The sequence below is a fragment of the Gopherus evgoodei genome, chromosome 8 (assembly GCF_007399415.2).
Source record: "Gopherus evgoodei ecotype Sinaloan lineage chromosome 8, rGopEvg1_v1.p, whole genome shotgun sequence".
NCBI lineage: Eukaryota > Metazoa > Chordata > Testudines > Testudinidae > Gopherus > Gopherus evgoodei.
Window position 1 is genome coordinate 22,335,576 of NC_044329.1, and position 24,849 is coordinate 22,360,424.

A 24,849-nucleotide genomic window follows, 5' to 3' on the forward strand; every position below is an offset into this window, starting at 1 on the left:
TTGCAAAATTACTAGCAAACATACTATTGCGTAAAAAGGTAACTCGATGTTTCTTGATTGTGAAATAACTTGCATTCTGAGCTAAACAGTCGTTACTTCAGGACATGGCTAAGGATTTACAGGTAGTCTTGGAATGATCAGATTTTTAATCAGTGTCAATAAATGGTGATTTCACCGTATGCACACAAACTAATGAAAATATTTTCATCAATGATAATCAAAATTCACAGACAGGCAAAGAAAGAAAAGTGATGCTTGAGAACTTAGTTTGCTTTAAGGATATTTACATTGTATATTTTGACATGATGTGGACAATTTGCATTTTAACAGTTATAAAGCTTTAACTTTTTGAATCAACATCTACTGTCATTAAACAAATTACTGTCTGACCCTCCCCATTGTCTGGTCCCGCAAACAGTTTCCCACAACTGAAAATTTAAACTGATAAAAATCTAAAATACTTAAACAGATATTGATAGCAGTTGAAATAATCAAAAAAGAAAAATATCAAATTCTGCCAAGCCTAGATATAGGCCACACTCAAGTTAGTAAAGTACTCCTTGTTTATAGGGGTAAGAAATCTGGGAGATCAGAAATTGAGGTAGCCTTCACAGTTTTAGGCCTACAGAGTTGGGGCAGTAGGCAATTAGATTTACAACTGTATGTATCCCTGCTTTCCAATGGGCTAAAAATTTCATATTAATTAAAATGAACTATTCTAAAGGTATTGATTAAGATAAGACAGACTTTCAAATTAAAAAACTTTACATGGCATCAAAGACATGCAAAAATAGACAAACCTTCCAGTCATATATGCCCATTAGCACATTTTTACTGCAGTAAAGCAGTGTAATATACATAGGCAGAGTTGGAAAACTTGTTTGTAACCACCTGTATTTCAATGTCTGTGTCACTATGCTGGGGGATTAAGTCATGTGATACTGTGGTGTGAGAAATGATTTGGTTTGCAGCTCCCAGATGGGCAAGCAGGCATTCTGCCAAGTCACATGATTCATCTTAGTGTTTACTCAGCAAACCCATGGTTTTAATTTCTTTAATGACTAACCTTGAGGAAAGCAAACGAAAGTGTTGATACCGCAGTGCCAGGTGCACAATTACTGTACTTAGTTCCACCAAGGCATCATCCTCTAAACAGCAACTGCTTTTAAGTTGGCTAGAGCTAGGGCCCTACCAAATTCATGGTCCATTTTTGCCAATTTCACAGTGGGGGGATTTTAAAAATTGTAAAATTTCATTATTTCAGGTATTTAATATCTGAAACCTCACAGTGTTGTAACTGTAGGAGTTCTGACCCAAAATGGGAGTGGAGGGTTGCAAGGTTATTGTAAGGGGGTCACAGTACTGCCACCCTTACTTCTGCACTGCCTTCAGGAGCTGGGCCCTTGGCTAGCAGCTGCTGCTCTCTGGCAAGCCAGCTCTGAAGGCAGCACGGAAGTAAGGGTGGCAATACCACAACCCCCTTACAATAACCTTGCAAAACCTCCCCCACCACACACACATATATATTCCGGGTCGGGACCCCGAGTTTGAGAAACGCTGGTCTCTCCTGTGAATTCTGTATAGTATAGGGTAAAAGTACACAAAAGACCAGATTTCACAGTCAGTCATGTGTTTTTCATGGCAGAGAATTTGGTAGGGCTATAGCTATAACATACATTTAGAAACTTTTCAATTTCAAAACCCTGATGTTAGTAAATACATGTTACAAGAATATGGACAGTGACAAACTAACATAGAACATCTTGAGAAACTAGACTGTTTACTAGCAAGTTTACTAACAAAAGACTGATTTTGTTCAATTATCAAAGCAGTAACTTTATGGTCAAATGTTATTTCCTAAAGTAGACTATACATTCAATCTTGTATGAGGAAGGACTCACTAGAGTATTTAACAGAGGGAGAAGGAAGAAAGCCACATGTAGGAGCAGAAGTAGATGAGACCACTTGTTTCTATGTTAGCCCAACAGCCAGTGAGATTCTAGGCCTGATTTCAGACTCTGTTGCACCACTTTCACTGTTCCACAAAATAGCAGTTAAGAGCTTAATTCCAAATCATTAGGCAAGTATAAATAGCAGTCACATAACTGCGAGCAGAAAACACCATTACATCTTCAGATAAATACTCATCTAAGAGTTCCCAAACATACAGATCAACCCTTAACTGGGGCACTAACGTAAAACCCAAACACTGGCAAAAATGACTCAAAGGAATAATCTCAAAGCAATATGAAAGGCACTCTAGTGACAGTTAGAAAGTATATCATGTTACTAAATACAATAAAACTGAAGCAGAAAGTAGCCATGGTAGCAGTCTTAGACACGGGAAACACACCTGTGCATTTAAGTCTATGAGGAAATGCAGACAAAGCTGTTATTGGTTCAAACATATCACTACAGCTTTAGATCTCGTTTACTCAACTAGAAATGTGTTTTATCTCAGACTACATCTAACAAAATGGACTACTTGAAAATATCAGTGATAACTTATTGACACCAGCACAACTTGCACATATGGATTTCTTACGTCTACCTGGGACATTACACACATTTATTCTTCTTGGTTCCCTATGTTTTGTCAATATCCCATACTGCTCTAGCCTACAATTATTCTGACTCACACCAAGCAACTGGTTCCTTAAGATCTTTCTGTTTCAAATATACAGTTTCATTATGGCAGTCACCTTTCAACTATTAAACATGGAGGAAAATTTCATGGCAAACAAGTATGCCTATGCAACAAGAGTTTAGATTTTTTACATTTGCTAATTCAACCCCTCCAGAGGCAGAGATAATGTAATAGAGCCTGTCACCATGAGATTTGAGACTGAATTGCCTACATATTTTACAATTTACATATGTGTTAGCTTCTCCATATTGACTTGTATGTTCTCTGCCATAAAGCTGGAAAAACAATTAACTGTAGACCAACTAAGAGTCAGGAATACAAATGCAATTAACATAATATGAGATAACTGGTATAGTCAAGTGAAATATTTAACAGAGGTCACTTACTGTGGAAACTAACGTTAGTTATAAATTAGGCCACCCAAATACTAAATTCACAATCGGCAACTAAACACTTTCTATAAAAAAGTTAGAGTTACTATAAATAAAATCAAGTATCAGAGGGGTAGCCATGTTAGTCTGGATCTGTAAAAGCAGCAAAGAGTTCTGTGGCACCTTATAGACTAACAGATGTATTGGAACATGAGCTTTCGTGGGTGAACACCCGATTATAAACAAAATAGTGACTGTTTTGTACAGCTAAAACAGATTATTTCGAATATATAAAAGTATGCTAGTGCAACTCATTCCCATAAATGACATGCAGCCTGATCATTTAAATTGACTAGAACTCTCTATGCTGCATATGTACTTCTAAGTGATTGACTTACTATTTTACTAATTGCTTAAGGCAGAAAATCTACATCTGGTAAATTGTTTCTACGTATGTTTCTACAGAAATTAAGTTTTCCTGCCTTTCTGATTGAAAATGTAATCCTCCAATATAAGGAGGAACCCATGGAGTGCTTTCATCCCAAGTCTTTAGATTGCTCTAGTGCTGCTCAGCTTTCCCAAGCAGCATAAAAAAAACGAAAAAAACTGGTCAGTTTAATTACTCCATACAGGATGCCACATATATTGAAATGGACAAAACTGGTGGCTACCTCGGTACCTGCTTCCGCTAGATAAAGCTGTGAGCAGAGGCAGACAGAACCAAGTATAGGAGAAGATCTGGAAAAGATTGAGGCTATCCCTATTCAACAGAAAAGATTTGGGACAAGAAGTGGCAGTGGAGTCTTACACACCTACAAATATGAAACAATCCACTGACAGGACCCTGTCTGGTTCCGGCAACTTCCAAGAGCGCTGCCGATGCAAGTTACTGTTGTGCCCTCTTTATGTCTCATATTAGTATCTGGCTAGCAGGTCTGTTTTTCAAGCCCTGTCTTATGATCTTGAATAAGCAGTTCGAAGCTGAGAATGCATCTCACCAGTTAAAATATTTAACTTGTATAAAACACTGCTTAAAGGGACATCACTTGAAATGAAGTCTGAAAATTATTAATCTATTGTTACTAACAAAATAATAGGATTACTATTAAGTATCTATTTTTTCAATTTACTTTGTGTTTCCTGCAGCATTCTGTGTAACTCAGCTTCACTGTTTCCCTGAATAGTCCGTTATTATTGGAGATACTAGTCAACAGTAAAGCAAAAAGACCCTTTTAACATTTTAAGATGTTTCAGGAAACTGTTTGAAGGGTGCTTTTATCATAAGCTATAATATTTATACATTTGATTGGTTTTAAAATTAATAAATTTCAAGTGTCCTTTACATCATTACTCATCTAACTGCACATATTGCACTCCTGACGCTTAATGCTAGAGTAGGCTTTATTTTGGAAGTTAGGAAGGATCCATGTTAAATGTTAAATTTGAATAGCTCCATACAATGGTGTGATTCTACTTACAACTAAATTAAAATGTCACTTTAGTCAGCTTCATATGCTTAGTGGGGTATTAAGACTCCTACAGTGAGAACACAGGGCAGACTGCTTTAAACCTTGTAGGTCATATCAGGAGAATAAGGTTAATAAGTCTTCTAAACTTTGCTTCCCAAGATGATGGTGGGAAGCTGTAAGAAGCTTCACCCTTCTCCCTCTACTCCCCCTGCAATAAGGAATATGAAAATTGGCATAAACATGCCTCGACACCTGTACAATTTGGAACATTAAGCCTGGAGGAAAGAAAGCTAGGATATACACAATACATATGTTTTCAGTAGCCTTGGAACTCAAAGAACCAATGGTATATTTTTAGTGCCATTAATTATCACCTATTAGTGTATGTGTTATTATGCAGTGTTTACACAAGAGCAATGGCTTCCTCATGTAGCCCCAGCCTTAGTTCTGCCCCCAAATAAATGCAACATTTAATATGTTACACATGATTAGCTGTAACCAAGGAGCAGATACATCACTCATTCCAAATACAGCCAGATCCTGGCAATTCTTCTGAACAGCTAATCCTCTAGAAAAATCTCTACCCAAAGAAAACCTACTTAAAAATATGTAGAGAGTGCATCTTGAAAGACATTTAAGTTACAATAAATTAATACCAGAAATAAAGTTCAGAACAAGCCACCAGCCAAATATACAGCCAGCCAGAACCAGGGAATCTGGTACAAACTCAAATATCCCAAATTAATGTGATCAATTAAACAAGAAAGTAACAGATGAAAATGCATTGCCAGTACAAGAAGGGGACTGACATAATGCCCTAGAACCATCAGAATAAATCTGCCAGAAGAATGTGGACTTTTCATTCAGTCCATCAGAGCTGCCTTAGGGCACAAAATCATTTAAAGAAGTGTAACCTTGATTCAAGTTTTCCGTCAAACCAAAAATGAAATTCATGTTGCACAATAAATGTACATCTCAAAAACACACATTACATTGTTTAACTACTAGTGCATTCATATAGTTCTTTGTACTCAGAACTATTTTCAAATTCTTAATCTGAAGGGGTCTGCATGGTAGGGGTATGGAATAATAGCTGTGCCCTTTTTTCAAGATTTCTTTTACACCATAAAGCAAAACCTTTCCTGCCTAAATCTGACTGTTTGTATTTTTTATCTTAAACATAAGGATTGCAAAGTCTCCAACCTGTGCTGTTTACAGTGAAGATTGAGGATTCATGTACTGTCAGCTCTCTCAGTTCTTTGAGGTGACATTCAAAAAATGTATTTTAAAATTGGATTTTGCGCTTTTGCTTCTTTATACATTATGAACACATGTAAGGGGCTTTTGGCTAATTTATCTCAACATATCTGGAAGATCCAGTAAAACCAAGATGACTAGACTAGATGTATCTAAGCGTGTTTTTGCGCTTGCATCTAAGGGGGAAGAGAGTTGAGTATTCAATAAAGACTCTCTCTTATTGCAAAAGTATTAGTAATTGCACTTCCGTGTTTACTGCTTTGATATGTGTAGGGTATGTCTACACTTAAGTGTAGCACTTCATTGTAACATTACCTATGGCAACAGGAAGGGTTCTCCTGTCAACACAGGTAGTCCACCTCCCCAGGTGGTAGCTACGTGAACAGAATTTTTCCATCAACCTACCACTGTCTACACAGGCACATAGGATGGTTTAACAATGCCACTCAGGGGTGTGGATTTTTCACCCAAATGGACACACTTAAAATCAACCAAATTTTCTAATGCAGACCAGGCCTAAGAAGGCCCAACATGTTTTTCAAAAGCTAGTCTGCATAATCTTTACATTAGTAACTCAGGCTTACCATTTTATTTCTTGTATAGATAACACCTTTGTTATGCTGTATCTAGTGGTTTTTATACACAGGTCTGAACAGTGAATCATAGAAATATATATAGACTGGAAGGAACCTTGACAGGTTACCAAGTCCAGTCCCCTACACTGAGGCAGCAACAAGTATTATCTAAACCAGGTGTGGGTAAACTTTTTGGCCCGAGGGCCACATCTGGGCATGAAAATTGTATAGCAAGGCATGAATACTCATGAAATTGGGTGTTGGGGTGTGGGCCCCAGGGTGGGGCCAAAAATGAAGAGTTCAGGATGTGGGAGGGGGCTCCAGGCTGCAGCAGGGGGTTGGAGTGCAGGGGAGGGGGTGAGGGTTCAAGCTGACAGTGTGGGCTCTGGGGTGCAGGACAGTGGGACCGAAGGGTTCGGAGGGTGGGAGGGGGATCAGTGCGGGGGCAGGGGTCCTGGAGTGGGGCATGGGTGCAGGCTCCAGACAGTGCTTGCCTCAAGCAGCTCCCGGAAGCAGCAGCACATCCCCCCTCTGGCTCCTACTCAGAGGAATAGACAGGCAGCTCTGCGTGCTGCCCGCCCACAGGAGCCACCCCTGCAGTTCCCATTGGCTGTGACTGCCGACCAATGGGAACTGTAGGGGCGGCGCTTGGGGCAGGGGCAGTGTGCAGACCCCCTGGCTGCCCCTACGAGTAGGGGGCAGAGAGGGAACATGCTGCTACTTCTGGGAGCTGTGCGGAGCCACAGCACAAGCAGAGTGGGGCAAACCCTGGATCCTGCTCCTCAGCAGGAGCTCAAGGGCCAGACTAAAACATCTGAAGGCCCAGATGTGGCCCCCGGACTATAGTTTGCCCACCCGTCACGTTTGACTAACCTGTTCTTAAAAGCCTCCAACTACCAGAGATACCACAGCCTCCCTACATAATTTGTTCCAATGCTTGACTACCCTTACAGTTAGGTAGTTTTTCCTAATGTCTAACCTAAATCTCCAAACTAAATCTCCCTCGCTGCAATTTAAGCTCATCATTTCTTGCCCTGTCCTCAGTGGGTAAAGAGAACAATTTATCTCCCTCCTTTTTGTAACAACCTTCTACATACTTGAAAACTTATGTCCCCACCCATCCATCTTCTCTTCTCCAGATGTACCATCGCCATTTTTTTCAATGTTTTCTCATAGGTCACGTTGTCTAAAATTTTCCCCCGTTTGTCGAACATGAGCTTGAATTCTTTTGTAAAGCATTACCTCGGTTTTACAGATGAGGAAACTGAAGTATAGAAAGATAAAGTGACTTTTTCAAGGTTATACAACAAGCCAGTGGCAAAGCCAAGAATGAGCTCTCAATTCCCTGTCAAGTGTCCTATCCACTGGATCATAACACCTCCTTCTATGACTACTTTAAGAGTGCAGCTGTAAGGTTTTATAACAGTTTTAAAGCTTGCCTGACTTATGAAGAAAAAAGGATTAAATTTTCCTTAATATTCTTCTCCAGCAGAGCACAACTCAATTCTATTTGAACTGTTCATATTACACACATTGTGTCGTAGTACTGACATGGTGTACTGTCAGAATATTTAACTGAAAACTAAGCTAAATATAAAAGCCAAACATTTTCACAACAAGAGTGCAGTTAAAGAGTACCAGATCACATGCATCTAAAGAGACATACTGGAAAAATCAAGCGCAATATGCACAATGTATGGACATCATCAGGATGAAGGTCACAAATTAATTCTTTGTACAATGTACGTATCCTTGATGTATGTATTAGTGACACAGTCCATGTTGTAAGTCAGGTTATTCATCTTCATTCACAGCAACACATTTGGCCCGAATCAAATTCCATCATGCTTAATATTTGTAGATAAGAACTTTATTGTACAAATTGTTATTGCCCTTCTCTGATGTTAAAGTAGAAAACAAAATGAGAAACCTTTATTTTAGGTTTTCCCACTGCAGCTGTCACCAGATACCATCAAGCAAGATGCCGGCCAAAAGTAGAAATGTGGTTAGAGACTGTCAATTCAAATTTTGGTAGAGTACCCACCCCCCGGCAAGATTTAAACCCAGGATTTCAAGTTAGGGCAGATGTTCTGAAAGGCAGCATTTTGCAGAACACAGACAGTTAGGACTAGCACTATGAGAATCTGAAAGTGAAATTGACCAGACACTATGTCAGTCAGGGTTATCTAAGAGATTGCTTAACCTGAACTCTTGTCAGTTTAAAAGAGTGAGTTGAGTAGTTTCAGAGACTGTATCAGTTGCCAAATCTCCTAACCAATTTTTTGTGGTATTACCCATCATTTCCTATTCTTTAAAACAGTTGTTCATCCCCCTATTGTTGTGTGGAGAAAAACATTTAAAATAAATAAAGGGGAAATTGCTGACAATACACAAAGTGAAATGAGATATATAAAAATACTGTCAAATGCACAAAGAAAAAAAAACAAAAAAAGATACTAAAACAAGTTTTTTCTTTCAGTGATATCAATCTAGTTATTTTCAAAGAATAGGTACGTTTTATACAAGAATATTACTTAAGTTGACATTTAGCATCTCAGCTTGGAAAAAACAGTAATAAGTAAGTTTATTACTATTAAGCCTGAGGACATTTCTTTGAACTGTAATTCACTTTTGCTACATGGAAACAATACTAAGTTATGGACTTGTTGGTAGAATAACAGGTATGTTATTCTTTAAGTGAAAAACAATTTACATTTACCTAAAAATACCTGCTTTTTCAGACTGGTTATGAATTATTAAATAATATCTGTTCGCTTTGACAGTTTTTCCAAGTTAGCATCGTTTTAATGTGCAACTATTTCAGTAGTGGCATTTCAATAGACAATTTCATTCATTTTTTAAACTGTGAAAAGGATGCTGAAATTGCATAATGTATATAGCAGTGGTTTCACACTTAAAGCTAGAGCTTTTTTGCTTCATACAGTTATATGTGTTCTACCCTTACATAAGGCTATACTGATTTTGCATTGCAAAGGGTTTAAATATATAGGACAACACAGCCTATGGCAACATAGTTATGGTATATGTGCAGGAGATATTACTGCTCATAACTGGAGGCACACACAAGTGTCCTTATTTGAAAGCATTAAACTAATAAGTATTCAATAAAATTTACAAAATAACATGTCCTACAATAACAGGGTCTAGTCAAAATGTCTTATAAAATCAGTGGGGTTATATCCTTTATGTACATTAAACAAGAAAAAGAAGGGGTACAAAGCATGTACTACAGCTAAGTTTGTCAGTTCAATTTTAATTTTTTTTTTTTAACAATTGATGGCTAATATTGATTTTTAAACATTTTCTATATTTATCAATTTAAATTTTGACAGTTGAAGGGAATTTTGGGGGGATCAGACAACAGTAATCTAATGATAGCAGATGTTCAGATTCAAAAAGTTAAAGCTTCGAAATCATTAAAGCACAAACTGTCAACATCACCTCAAAATTTAAATCAAACTATGCTCTCAAGCAGCACTTTTCTCACTTTGCCTATCTGTAAATTTCTATTACTGATGGAAATGTTTTTCCATTGGTTTGTGTGTACATGGTGAAATTTATCAAGATTTACCGATAAAAATCTAATCCTTCCAATCCTAACTATTGCTAGTACCCTACCCTTTGCAAACCACTAAGTTATGTTTATGTAGCCATTGACTCCAATAAGAGCTTTGATTTTCTTCAACTCACCACAAAACAGATGTTAAAATACAATTCACAGAATTTTAAATGTGATAAGCTTCTAATGAAGGCTCTTGAAAAGTGACAACTCTTATAAAAAGTTGTATAAAGATAGTTAAATTTCAGCTCATCTCTATACTGAGGTAAGGGGAACCCACCAGTTTTTGATTTATTCTTGCTCACCTGACTGACCTACCAGTATTGGTACAATAATCCAATTCTCAAGTCTGCTTCACTACTAAGAAAATTTAAAAATAGTTCTGACTAAGCCTCCCCTGACCTATTAAAACAATTTTTTCATAACTAGTATGAAACAAGGAAGCTGCATAACAAGGGAATGAAAGAAGGGGGGGAGGAAATAATCTTGGCACTGTATCTCTAGAGGGCTCAGTGACGCATCTGTTGTGGGCAACAGAAGGGGGTTGCCATTTCATTCCTCCTGGAGGTTCTCTGCAGACCTGAGCCTTCCGGACACACAAACGTGCTGGAAGGAAGAGAGGTACATGCCAGAGCATGTCCATGTCCCAACAGAAGATGGGGGAAGGGTTAGTCACGTCCATCCGCCATTTTCTGAGCAGAGAAGGAAGACATGTTGGAACAAAAACACAACAAAAGAGAGCAGCCATTTCCAATGCTGCCTCCCAGGAAGCCAGCCTACACTCCTAAACAAAAATCCTGCAGAAATTCCACCTCCTCAGGGATTGCTGCATAAACGGCTAAAATCTACAGGGCAGTAAGGGGAATGGGGAAGGCTGGGTTGGAGAGATCCCGCTAATTCTACAGTATACACACTATTTCACCTCCTAAATCAATCCTGAGTAAAAACACTCAACCCTTCTCTAACCATGGAGCCCCATCACACGATGCACTGGACAAGAGTCCATACTGATGTCCTACAGCCTGTTTGACTCTTACCTTATGTGTGGGATGCCAACTCCACCTTGCAGAATCTTGTACAGTTTGCTTTCGTACAGCAGCTGGGGATGCCTGGCCTTCTGAGACTCCAACTTCACGGCCACTTCCTGCAGTGAGAAGGAACAGGGGATCAGAGCATCCACCAGGCATAGGGGTTTAGGAGGACACAGCACTCCACTCCCACTCAGAGCTCTGCTGCAGTAGATTTTGGGAATATGGGAAAATTTTCTAGAGCTCGCAACACTAGCTCAGTATCCACAATATGGAGGAGCAGCAGGCTCTGCAAATAAAATCCACACGGCGCTGATTTGTGCATAAATATCCATCCTGGCAGGGAAATAGGACTAGAGATGTTTAGTCTTCAGATCCATACGACTAATCGAGATGGGAGTTGTTCCTTCGTGGCTCGGAAAAATGTGGGATGGAGAGAGGAAAAAGAAGCAAACCGAAGAGCAGGGGGGGGGTCTTCTGTGTTTCTCCCCATATGTTGAGTGGGAGGTAAGTGTGTGCTCCCTCAAAGTGGAAAGGGATGGATGACTGGGCGAGGGGAAGACGAACCCCAGTGCTGCTGAAGGCAAGGGACATACCCCCCCTCTTTTGGACGGGGGGTGCCTAACTCTACCACCCATCCCCAGGGTAACTGGAGATCCCACGAATCGATGTACTATCACTAGATAAGTTTCTCCTACGAAGGGCCAGCCTCCCTCTGGTAGCGGACTAACCACCCCGGCGGGTACGCTGATCGCCCAATCTCTTGGTGAAACCAACCGCAGGGGCCTGGGCTCCCGGTGTTGACAGGACCCCGGCTCGGGGACTCCCTGAAGGGATGAGTCCCGGGGCTCCCTGCGGGGCTACGTGGCGCCCTTACCTCCCCGTTGGTGATGTTGATGGCCAGATAGATGTCCCCGAACGAGCCCGACCCGATCTTCCGCACCAGCTTGTATTTACCCCCGACGATGAACTCGGCCTTGGAGCCGCTGCTGCTTGCCATGGTGAGGGGCGGCCCTCCCGGCGCTGAGGGGAAGTGAGGTGGGGCTCCTACGCTGAAGCAAGGAGCCTGGGGGGGCCTCTGCGCCGCCCGGAGGAGGAGTGGGAAGCGGCAGCGGAGGAGGAATCTGGTCCCCGCCGCTCAGCTTAGGCCGGGCCCCTGCGGCGGGCGTCCTCCTCCGCGGCTCTGCCCCACACCCCCCGACCGGGCGCCACTACACTCTCTGCCCGCTCCAGAGATACGGGAGTGGCACCGGGAGGCTCTGGGGATCCGAGCGCAGCTGGCACCGCCGGATCCCGGCCGCCGCCGCTGGTACTTCACTCAGCAACCGCCGCCATCTTGTATATCGCGCGGCTGCTATCACGGACACAAAATGCCTCCACTCTGCGACCGCCGCTTCTTCACCGCGCAGGGAACTCTGGGAACGGGGCGGGGCAGCTACTGTGCATGTTCGACAGACCACAAAGCGCGCATGTGCAAGCTAAGAGGGCAGGCGAGGACGTTGGACCAGCGCGCATGCGTAGACGGAGTTAAATCAAAGTCAATGACTAGGTTGGATCTTCACGCAGCGTCAGCTTCCGCAAGTGCACATGCGCACAACCCTATTCGGAATCCAGGGGGAAGGGTGAAGAGAAAGGGCGCATGCCCGCCCGTCCTCCTTCACCTTTCCCTCCCCCTCCATCCTTAAAGGGCCAGTGGCCTTTCAAAATCACCAGGGGCCTCTGTCCCTTGACATGGCCAACTTGGTGGGAATGAGGCCAGGAGGGGCACGCAGGTTTTGCAGCAAGAGCACACGCAGCGGGTTAGGCCCTGCTCCAGGGCAGCTGAGTCCCCCCAGTCACCCCAGAGACTCGGATCTCTTGTTTCTGGCAGCCAGCCTTGCTTTGGGGAAAGCAGAGCCAGGGCCCTGGGCTAGCAATCTTAAAAATCAGTCACCATCAGATGGGGGCCATCTAACTGCAGGTGCTTCAGTTTTTGGTACCCAGCTTGTAACAGCTGGAGCCTGATTTTCAGAGATCATCAGCATCTGTTGCAGCATTCAGTGAAGTTAGCGGGAGCTGCTCAATTGGTGCTCAACACTCAGCACTGGAAAATCGAGCTCACAATGTCTTTAGATGGCAGTATTGCTCATGCTGAGTATTCAAAAATCATGAGTCAAGCCCCAGAAAAATCATGAGCTTGGCTTAAAAATTATGAGATTTTTAAAAGTCTAAATTTGGAGTTCTTTTTTGTTTGGCATCTGTTTTTTGAGCCTCTAAGGTTAATTTTTTTCAAGTTTTCTCTGCAGACATGAAGGATAGAGACAATTTTTTAACAAAGCTGAGATCCTCAATTAATCATGTGACTCTGCGTGCTAGGGCTTTAGAAGAACACCAAATGTCATGAGAGCTGGCAACACTTGGGCACCCAAAACCAGATGTATCCAAAATCAGTGGCCACTTCTGAAAATTTGGCTGCGCATGCACAGCTGCTTTTTGTCCATCCCACAAACCAATCTGCTAAATATTGCGGTTGTTTGGCTCTTTGTAAAGTGGCTGAGGGGACCCTAGGTGAAGAATACTTTGAAGATATAAAGGGCCTAAAAGTCAGACCAGGTGTAAATGGGTCCACTCCCACTGAAGTCAAAGGAGTTGCAACAGCTTACCTTTTTATAAGTGGATGGATCGCCTCTAGAACCAATTTGGAGCAGGTACCTGACTTAGGTGCTTTATAAAAAATAATAAATTAATACTTTGGGGTCACATTGAGTAAAATAGCAGTAATGTTACATTGTGCTTAAATGCAGTATTCATAGATCTGATTCTTGTACATATCCTCTTAGTCACTTTTTTTGCTACATACCCCCTTCTTGATCTTCAGTGTGTCAGTTACACCCATGTACACCATCTTTCTGACCAGTATACACGTGACCTGTAATTCACATCACCTTTTACATCAGCTCTGAGTATGGCCGAAAGCGGATGGTAGCCAAGCTCTGCTGACAACTTATCAGATCCCAAATCAAATCCGAAAACCTTTGAAACATTAATGTTAAGTGCTTGACTTCATTGTATAAAAAAATAAATTCAGAGTGACGTGGCACCTAAGGTCCTCCTGCTATTCTGAGATGCCTGCTGCAGTATCTCAGGCCCAGAAGCACAATAGGGGTGAATTAAGAATGGAGTGGAGCTCTCTTGTGCTTTTGTGCAAGCTCTATTTTATCATCCTTCTTTGGTAGGTCTGACATGATTTGATTTACCTCCTAACCTCGGTTCAGCTACGAGTCTTTTTGGATTGTAAAGTGTGTAGCACTAATTCTTGGAGATGCCTTGCAAATTTCTGCTGGGAGTTCTTTAAGCAGCTGCTTTGTGTCAGCTAGATATATTCTGCGTCTGCTGTTTCTTTCTGCCTTTTTAAATGTTCTTTCCTTCTTTGTCCTCTCAATCCATTCTCTGCATTGTTCTTTTGCAAGAGCATGAAACTGAGAATTCCTTGTGACTCATTATTACTCACTGTCAGGATGGGCTCCTGACTAAATTTGGGAGAAGATTTAGGCCTCCAGCCCTGTTGAGAAAGTACCTAAAGAAATGCAGCCAAATTATAAAAGCAGCATCCATTAGATGCCAACTTGGCATGTCTCTTGCTAACTGGATCAGCCACAGAAGCTTCCTTTCAGCTCAGCTGGTGGAGTTGCTAACCACAGGCTTATGAATGATGAGGAGCCTAATTTAAGGCTTAGTCTACACACAGTTTATGTACCGATTTAACTACTTTGATTAGGACTGTGACTTTATACTGATATGGTTAAAGTGTACAACCCCTAGTGTGAATGCAATCAGGGCCGACTTTAGGCTGATTCACCCGATTCCGCGCTGGTGCCTTTTTAATTTTTACTCATCTGGTGGTGTTCCGGGTCTTCGGCGGCATTTCGGCGGCGGGCCCTTCACTCACTCCGAGTGTTTGGTGGCATTTTGGCAGCGGGTCCTTGAGTGCTGCCAAAGACCCGGAGTGCCTCAGGGTGAGTACGAATCGGGCCCTGCACTTGTTAAAGTCGGCCCTAAATGCAATTATACCAGTATAAAGGTGCTTATACCAGTACAGGTTTCCCCCTGATATATCTGAAACCACACTAGGGGACTGTACTGTTTTAACTATATTGGTTTCTAAATAGCTTTAGGTATAGTGGTAGAAGAACTCTCTGTCAACAAGTCCCAAGTCTTGGCTGTGACTGTGTGATAACTCTGAGACTTGCCTAAATTCATTTGGTCTCCACTTGTTATCTATAAGATGGCTGCAAAGCAGGAAACCAGGAGGGATGAAGAAGTCCAAGTAAGGGATAAAGCTTGCAATTAGCAATGATCCTGAACTGCAAAGTTCAAATTCAAACTTCCTTGTGCTTCAGGGCATTTGGATCTGAGTTTTGCTTTGGTCCCATCTCTCCCTGCAATGAAAATAAAACTGATCTGAATCAACACTGATCACATTCTGGACCAATCCACATACTTGAGAATCAGTAAGGATGCCCAAAGTTAGAGTCATCCCAAAATTCATTCCCATGTAAATTCTGTAATTGATTCTTTGCATAAGTAAAAATATCTACACTGGTCTCTCACTGAAAGTGAATGTTGATCTTGTACCAAGGAGTATGGATACATATCACAGGAGAAGGGAACTGGACTTTCAAGGGCACTTGAGATGTCTCAGAACAACTCCCTCAACTCATTTCTAAATAAGGAGCTTTGTGTCCCCGATTGCCCGTGCTGTTACTGTTGATCGTGATATGCAAACAGCTCAGGGACTGAGAAGCACTTAAAGCTCTACAGGATTTTTAATAGCTGCTCTTGAAGGGATTTGAGCAGTTGGGAAGCTGTTTGACTTGAGTCACGTTTATCTGAAAGAGCTAGAAAAACAGGTTGTCCGATAAATAGACCATATATGGTATCTGAGTGCTACTGACCTCTCTGCTCTAGATTTGTAAAATTGTGCAATGCTGCCACCTGATGGCTGAAAAGTTACTGCTATTATTACTGAATAAAACTAATACTTACATAGGGGCTGGAACTAGGGCTGCTGCTACAGCCCCTGGCTCAAAGTGGTTTCCATTATATACAGAGTTTACAGTTTGGTTCAATGGCTCTCAGGACCCTGACTATAAAAATTGTTCCAGCATCCCTGAATATTTATATTACAGTGCCACCCAGAGACTCCAATCAGGATTGGAATCCTATGAAGACACTGTGTCTGCCCTGAAGAGCTTACAATCCAAGAAGACAAGTATCATATGAAGGGGTATATGATCAAATATACACAATTTGTAATATACATATAGACATTTGTTATTTTTTCTCTTGATAATTTTAAATATATAGGATCAATGCTAGTTATCCCCATCTGTCCTGCAGCCATTACTAATTAGCTAACTTCTTACAGGCATCACAGCAGAGATGGGTTTTGAAAGATTTCAAAGAGGATCAGTTCAGGAAGGATGTTCTGGGCATAGAGGGCAGCCAGTAAGAAGGCACAGAGATGTGTGTGAGAAGCTGACGAACATGCTGGAATGGAGGACGAGTAATACAAGAAGAGACAAGAGCTGATACATTTAGAGAGTAGAGTTCTGAAAGGCCTGGAAGGTGAGGACAAGAAGGTTAAACTTGATGCCATGAAACTGAGGGAGCCAGTGAGGAGATTCAAAGGGACTTGGTCAAAACACAGAAGATGATCTTAACAGCTGCATTTTGTATGGTGATGTGAGTGTTAGGGAGGCCACAGCAGCGAAAATGGGAGATGATGAAAGCTGGATGGGAGTTTTGGATGTCTGGACAGAAAGAAAAGAGGTCTATCTAGCTATCTATTTATGCTTCTAGTTAGCAAAGGCATCAGCATCAATACAATAATCTTCTCAGGTAACCCTTTGATTCCAGCTCCTAAGCACACACATGTTCATGTGCATGCACACCCACAAACACATGCATTGCCCACCATTTAAACAGACACATGCACACACATACACTTTCCATGCATGCATGCACACAAGATCACAGGGACAATTCCACCATGCCATCCATCTGCATGAGGCTCAAGGAACTTCATAGAATGTATGTAGGCTTGGAAGGATTCAACTTTTATCAGTGAATGTCAATTTCACTGCACACACACAAACCTCTGCAAAAATATTTCCATAGATGATAACTGAAATTTACAAATAGACAAAGTAAGAAAAATGCTGCCTGAGAATTTATTAGAATTCGATTTAAGGATATTTACATTGTATATTTTGACACGTGATGCTGACAATTTTTAACAGTTATAAAGCTTTAACCTTTTAAATCTCAATGTCTACTGTCATTAAGTCATTTCTGATTCCCCCCAACTTTCCTACAACTGTGAAAATGTAAATCGCTAACAATAAAAAAATGCTTAAATCCTATAATTTTGCACAACTGAAGATTTAAATTGATACAAATTGAAAAAAATGCTTAAAAATCAATATTATCCATCAAAATTATTAAAAAAATCTAATTCTTCCAAGTCTAGATGTATGATACTGAAATGACCTCAGCTCATTTCCTGTTTCTACTACTGTTCTGTCCACATTATAAATGCCAGTTTTAAGATTTGGGTCTTGGCAATATATGAGCTGTACTGGTGTATGTATCTTTCTACAATAGCAAGAAGGTAATATTTTTCTCAAGTACAAGAAATTAATTTCTGGATGGGCAGGAGTTCAACACATTAAGTAAATGGCATTAGTAAGGACATAGGAGCTGAATGAACATCATAGAGCTATCCATCCAGGTATCCCATGCCCTACCCATATCAGATCAGATCTATAGGTCCATCCAGTCCTGTTTCCAGCTCTGGCACAATGTATCAGACTCAAAGGCTTAAGCTGGTATTCTGCCCCTTGCCATATAAGATTAGATCCACAGGTACTTCTAGTATGGTACCCTACCATCTGCCATGCTGGATTAGACACACAGATTCATCTACTTTGGAATCCTGCTTCTAGTAGTGACCAATATCTGATACCTCAGAGGAAGATGAACACTCTTCATAATGCATCTTTCCAGCTGTTATGCTCTATAGGAGAAATAACTTTCCAGCTTTCCCATGGATAAACATGGCCTACACTGTGGAGTTTGGTCTTTAGTTTATAGAGCTGTGAATGATATTGACAGTCCAAAAGCCATCCAGGCCCTTCAGAAATGCAGCCACAGTCTCTACATCCATGTTCTCACTCTGAGACTTTTGAGAAAAAACACGAGTTACGCAGATATTAACATTTGACAGCCTGTCAGTATCAGAAACAAAATTAATTGATGAAAACTTCTGACTTTGAGTTTCTTTTTTAAAAGATGTAAGCCACAGGGAGCATTAGTGGCTTTGTAAATGTGAGTTGCAAGGGGATTTGTAGTGTGTGTCAGAGGAAGATGGACAAATCTGATCAGCAAAAAATCATGCATTCCCAGCTTCAAAGATGGTTTTGCAAACAACTGAGAGGAAAAAAGTAATTGTTTAATTCAAACTTAAAATTGGGAACCATCAGCCTACACACCACCATCAACAAAATACAATAAAAAAATTGCCCGAGACAAATCAATCTGATGGAATCATAGAAATGTAGGACTGGAAAGGACCTTGAGAAGTCTTCTAGTCCAGTCGCCTGCACTCAAGGCAGGACTAAGGGTACATCCAGATGACCCGGCTAGCGATTGATTTTTCAGGGATCGATATATCATGTTTCATCTAGATGCTATATATCGATCCCCGAATGTGCTCCTGTCAACTCTGGAACTCCACCCGGAGTGAGCGGCGGTAGCGGAGTTGACACGGGGAGCCACGGACGTCGATCCTGCGCCGTGAGAACCCGAGGTAAATCGATCTAAGATACTTCAACTTCAGCTACGCTATTCACGCAACTTCAGCTACATGATCTTAGATCGATACCCCCCCACAGTGTAGACTAGCCCTAAGTATTATCTAGACCATCCCTGACAAGTGTTTATCTAACATGCTCTTAAAAACCTCCAATGATGGAGATTCTGCAACCTCCCTAGGCAATTTATTCCAGTGCTTAACCACCCTGACAGAAAGTTTTTCCTAATGTCCAACCTAAACCTCCCGTGCTGCAATTTAAGCAGTGACCTCACCTTCTGCAAGTCATCTCACCTTGCTATAGGCTGGATCTTTGCAGACTGACTACTACTGCACGTTTCCCAACAGAATACTCTGCCAGTAAGGTAGACCACCGAGAATTTAAAATGATAGACTATAATTTTAGCACACTTTCAATACACCACACTTTTTAGCCTCAGTCCTTTAATATTTTCTCTGTCTAAAGGCTCTGAAATGCTCTATGAATCGCATATATTTCATTGTTTTGCAGAGGGCAATGAAGCAAGGAAGAGATGTTTATATCTATGTCACCAGATAAAGCAAAAGGAATAAATCCCCTTTCTTCTCTCTCCATTAAGATACACTGAACTTCCTGCTTTGTTGAGAACCTTTCTCATACAATTAGCTCAATATCACTTTGATCCCAGCACTGCTCACACTTCAGTCCTTCTTTCTATTCAACTGAATGTCCTCATAGCTTTTAATTTGATCCCAGGGTAGGGATGGGGGCTGTGCACACCATAATGAAACAGCTGTTCTATACAGTACAGATCCAGCAGCATACTTGCAATAGTGCCAGTGAATCTGTCACTGAAATCAGAGCAAGAGAGAGGGACCAGATCCTCCTTCTGAGCAGCAGGGATAACCCCTGCTCTTGCCAAGCAGCACTGGAGGGAAGCCTTTCAATGACAAGCTACACCATGCAGTGATCTGAAAGGTCAGAGAGTGTCAAGAGTCTCCTCATGGGTGGCCTGTGAGTGCTGATAATTGAGTGTTGAATTAAAATATTTCTGAGCCCCCTGCTGGGATTCACTCTCCTTGCTACTTTTGGCAATAGGGGGCTGGGACCCAGTGTCAGAGAGGAGAGCCTAGATTCAAGTTTGCTGGACTACTGTTTAACATCAGAGCTAGGGTGGAGCACTTCACAAATAGCATTACCAAGACTTTGGGACATGTCAGCGTTAACCTGACACAAGTCCAGTGAATTACTCAAAGTTTTCAATGATGTCAATGAGATCAGGATCTGCCCTTTTGTCCTTGTATTGCTCCTGTCATTTGAAGATCTCCAATCACATTACAACTTTTCATGAATTTAATTCCACAACAACCCAATGAAGCAGATAAGTAGCAATACCTCATTTCACAGAAACTGAGGGCCCCTGCATTGAAGGGGAAAGATTTTCAAAGGCACAAAGGGAGCCTAAGCATTAAGTGATTTGCCCAAAGTCATCCAGGAAGTCATTGGCAAAGTTGGGAATACATTTCAGATCACCTGACCTCAAGTACTTTGGTCTAGTTATTAAACAACACTGCCTCCTCATCTGACTGGTGGGTTAAATATCGGATTGCAGAGACCTATGAAATAGCATATACCCAGTCATAGGCAGTACAACCTGTTTGATGCAGTTAGGCAAGGTTGTTAATACAAGAGAAGGAACATGGCTAACATCTAAGTGCTTCTGCGTTAGAGATGGGCCAGTTCCTGTATTATTGGCACTGCTACAAAATTTATGCATCAGATTAGATCTGGATAAATGGTTTTGCAGACTCACTGGGATATTCATTTCAAGACACCCATTCTGCCTCAGTATCTCCGCGCTTTCCCAACTGCCCATGCTGTTATGTCAGGAGCATGTCCTTGAGACAAGGGCACAGCTTCCTTGTGGCTTTCATTCTGAGCAGGGTGGCCAGGTCTGTAGCTTTTGTATGACCTTCAGCTGGGGGTTTTTACAGCACAGAGTAGGCTGTTTACATCTATTTTTAGAGCTGCTCACAGCTTTTTGGGCTGCTGCTGTAGACAAGAATCTTGCACGGCTAAGGGACAAATCAGACACACATCAGCCAAGGGCAAGGCATCAGGATATAACCAGAGGTAGCATTATTACTCTGATAGCCACTGGCAGGACTCAGACGCCCAGAATATCAGGCTGCTGAAGTTATTGACAGGATGTAGAGTTCAACAATTGCCCCCATACAATGGCTGTTACATTCAATAGGCCAAATTCTGCTTCTGGTCCATGTGCCTCAACCCTGACCTGGAGATTAACACAACAGATCCCTCCTAAAGTAAGGGGAATTCAGTACCTGTGGCCCATTCAGTCACTGGGCTCTCTGCTGAGACTGTCAGCAAAGGTGTCAACTGGTGCCACTCTGATAGTGGTTTCCAGTGGTCCTATTCATGGTGTGAGGAGCTACTCAGCATGAGTAAAGGTGGAAGAATCAGACCCTAATGAACCAGGAAAAAGATCTGGGTATCATTGTGAACTGCTCAATGAAAGCCTCTGCCAACGTGAAATGGCAATAAAAAAAAAAAAGTGTCATGGTGCATAAGGAAGGAGACAGGAAATACTGCTCAAGATACTTTAATGCTATTGGATAAATCCAGGGTACACCTTCCCCTGGCTGGAATAGCGTGTTCAGTTCTGATCAGCCCATCTTAAAAAAGATATGTCAGAAACAGAGCAGGTTCAGAGGCAGGGAGTAGTAACTAGATGCCTGGAGAGGCCAGGGGCGGCTTTAGGTATTTTGCCGCCCCAAGCACGGGCAGGCAGGTTGCCTTCAGCGGCTTTCCTGTGGGAGGTCCCGGTCCCGCGGATTCGGCAGCATGCCTGCAAGAGGTCCGCTGAAGCCGCGGGACCAGCGGACCCTCCTCAGGCATGCCGCCAAAGGCAACCTGCCTGCCACCCTCGCAGCGACCGGCACAGCGCCCCCAGTGGCTTGCTGCTCCAAGCACGTGTTTGGAGTGCTGGTGCCTGGAGCCGCCCCAGGAGAGGCTTCAGTAAGAAAAGAAATTGACAAGACTAGGACTATTTTTGAGAGGAAACAGTAGAGGGAGCATCAAAATAAGGACTGGTCCGGAGAAGGCAAATTTGATGCCCTCTCAATATAAAAACAAAGCGATGGTCAATGGAAGGAAAAGGCAGCAAACTTAAAACTAGTACAAGAAAATCATTTTGCACAACCCACAGTGATCTGTGGATCTCACTGTCACAACAGATCACTGAGGCCAAGAGCCAAGTATTAGACATTAGCTGAGTATTAGAGTTTGGGAACAGCTCCACTGAAGTCACTGCAGTGGTGGATGTGACCCAGAGTGTCCTTCATTCATCTTTTCATAAATACTGCATCATTCACCGTGTTTTACTAAAAAAATCCCTTCTAACATATGCTAAAGAATTAAGAGAGCAGCTACTAAACATACTCAGCAAAATGCAACAGAATGGGCTCATTTAAAACATCCTGTAGTGACTCTTAAATGCTGAGCTATAGCGAGAATATCCACAGACTCCACTACTGTATATCACCAGATTAGACTACCAAAACCATCTAGTTAACTCACACTGTCTGTCTAGGTGTGTCAAGGCTGATACCCCACTCTGGCACTTCAAGAGCAGAAGGTGGGGGCCAGCAAGGATTCTAAAAATTAATACTGGCCATTCTCAAGGTTACAGCTTCTCTCTGACCTTGGATTGGTAAATGCTGCCACCATCCAAGTGCAGAACACCTCTGAGAACCCAGGAAGGCACACTTGATAATTCCCTCCTGTTGGGTACCCTCAAGCCCTTTCACACACACACCCCCTCTGGAAAGAGCTGAGAAAGAAAGGAAAAAAAAAGAAATCAGCTGTTGTCACCAGCTAATTAAACAACATGTGCACAAACCTCTTAAGACACAAAAATCCAACTCTAGTCTTAAAAAAGGTAAATTTTATTAATAAAAAGAAAGGAAAGAAAATACATCTGGGAATTTAGGCATTTGCTAGATTTAAAAAGAAAAACAACTACAAGGATTAAGCATCAAGAATAGCTTTCTTGAGGTCCAGTTTAAAGGTTACAAGCAAAACAAAAGGACCTGGGGTTAGCACAGAGGAATCCACAAGCCATAATGAAATACAAGGAATAAACCTAATTGGGTCTTCCTAGACATTTCCTGATCTACTTACATACCTGGGATTTTAAATGAGTAGTTTCCACTGATGATTTTTTCATATCTGGCCCAAGCTCTTACATCATAGCTCTGTCCTGTTCACCTCTTCCTGGGAGAACAACAGACAGACAAAAGGGGAGTCTTGTTTCAATTTTAAAAAGTTCTAGCCTTCCCATTGGCTCTTTTGGCCAGGTGCCCACTTACTTTCTTTTACCTATGCATAGTAGTGAGACTATTTAACCCTTTACAGGTAGAGCAATAAGAGAACAGCTGCTAAGAGGGATTTTATAGCTACTGGCTGGCTGGGTGTTCAGAAAAGGGAGCTCCTCCACTCCCCCTTCATTTATCACAAGGTGTCTTCTTGTAAGAACAGAGAATCCCTCATAGTCCATTTGCTTATGCCACAGGAGGAAGTAAGGGCCCAATCTAGAAAAGCTATTAAGACTAGAGCTGGTTGAAAGTTGGAATTTTCATTCTGTGGGAAATTCCAAAATAAAAAATTAAAGTTCCTTTTGGAAATGCAAATTGAATTTCGAAATTCCCTGCAAAAGGGAAAATCTGGGGAAAAAATCAGTTTGAAATAATAGAAACATTTTGTTTCAAACATTTCTATGTGAAATTGAGCCTGAGCTTCCAGCTCAACTGTGGTTCCCAGGGCTTTTAGGATCCTGAATCCCCATCAGGCTGCTTAGGAGCCAGGGATCCCAGTCTTCCAGTCCTGTGGCTGGGGGCCTAGAAGTCTTGAGAGCCCCTAAAGCCTTTCAGGCTCTTGGGTCCAGAGCAGAGACCTTGAAACCATAGGGCAGTCCGCATAGTGAGACTGTTCAGAGCTGCAGGCCCCCAAGCTGGTGGATTTCTGATAGAGCCCTGCCTGTGTGTTGTTCATGTTTTCATGAAATATTTCAAGTTCAACAAATTGGCATTTTCCAACGAAACTGTTTTGTTGAAAAATCCAGCTCTAGTTCAGGGGGACTAGTCACATGCTTCCATTCTATTCTATATTGGTTCTCAGACCTCGCTCATCACCACAGTATCTGAACACTTGCTTAAAATTAAGCATGTGCTTAAATGGTTTACTGCATTTAAGCCATAGGTTTTTTGTACACACAAAAGTTGTAACATTTTAACGATACCACTATAACTAAAGCGGTACAATCCCTCTAACGTGGACACAGCTATATATCTATAAAACAGTGCTATACTGGTATATTCTTATATATATACTGGTATTCCTGTATGGGAAGTGTAATAAGCAATAGTGGTACAAACACTTTTATACAGTGATAACTGCATCCACTCTAGGGGTTGTACCAGTATCATTATTTCATCAAAAATTACAAACCAGCCAACATGGTTCTACCAGTGTAAACACGGAGTGTAGAGCAGGACTTAATGTGGATATTTTCTCCCTGTCCTGATTGACACTGGTAATCAATCTCTTGTCCTAAAGATTAAAAAATGAAATGTAGAAATGAACCTAAACATTAGATTTTAACAAGTGTAAAAATAATTAAAAGTTCACAGTAGAGCCTTTTCTCTATGCAGTTGTTCTTTTTAATTGCCTCGAAGCAGGATTTACATAACTTCAGGGAGTTTGAAAATGGAAGTTTGCACCTATCCTTTTCTTAAAGGTGATTTGCAAATTGTTTTAAAATAGTTTCACAGAAACGTTTATGTTCACTGTGCCAAACAGCTGCAGACAGGAAGGCATTCATCATTTTGTTAAGAAGTTGTTTTGGGTTTGCAAAGGTTGTTTCTATCATTCTTTTCTACCCCAGGTTTGGTCTCTTTCGTTCACAGTTACTTAGCTTTGCTACTGAGTTCTTTCTTTCTTTCTTTCTTTCTTTCTTTCTTTCTTTCTTTTTTTACATTTTTAAAGTGCATTAAAACCCAATTAACAAAT

General features: G+C 41.6%; 1 protein-coding gene across 6 annotated transcripts in view; it reads right to left on the bottom strand.

The window, feature by feature from the left end:
• Positions 1–12,341, bottom strand: part of CSNK1A1 (casein kinase 1 alpha 1) — a 49,434-nt gene extending 37,093 nt beyond the window's left edge. For 2 of the 6 annotated variants that reach the window (XM_030573847.1, XM_030573844.1), the window contains exons 1-2: positions 11,805–12,340; positions 10,937–11,043 (exon numbers count right to left, since the gene is read on the bottom strand). In XM_030573847.1, the coding sequence (XP_030429707.1) occupies positions 10,937–11,043; positions 11,805–11,927 (230 nt within the window). In that variant the 5' untranslated portion in view covers positions 11,928–12,340. Of the gene's footprint in view, positions 1–10,936; positions 11,044–11,804 lie in introns of all 6 variants that reach the window. The other 4 variants (XM_030573845.1, XM_030573842.1, XM_030573843.1 and 1 more) reach the window with 3 other exon arrangements.
• Positions 12,342–24,849: the final 12,508 nt, after the last annotated feature.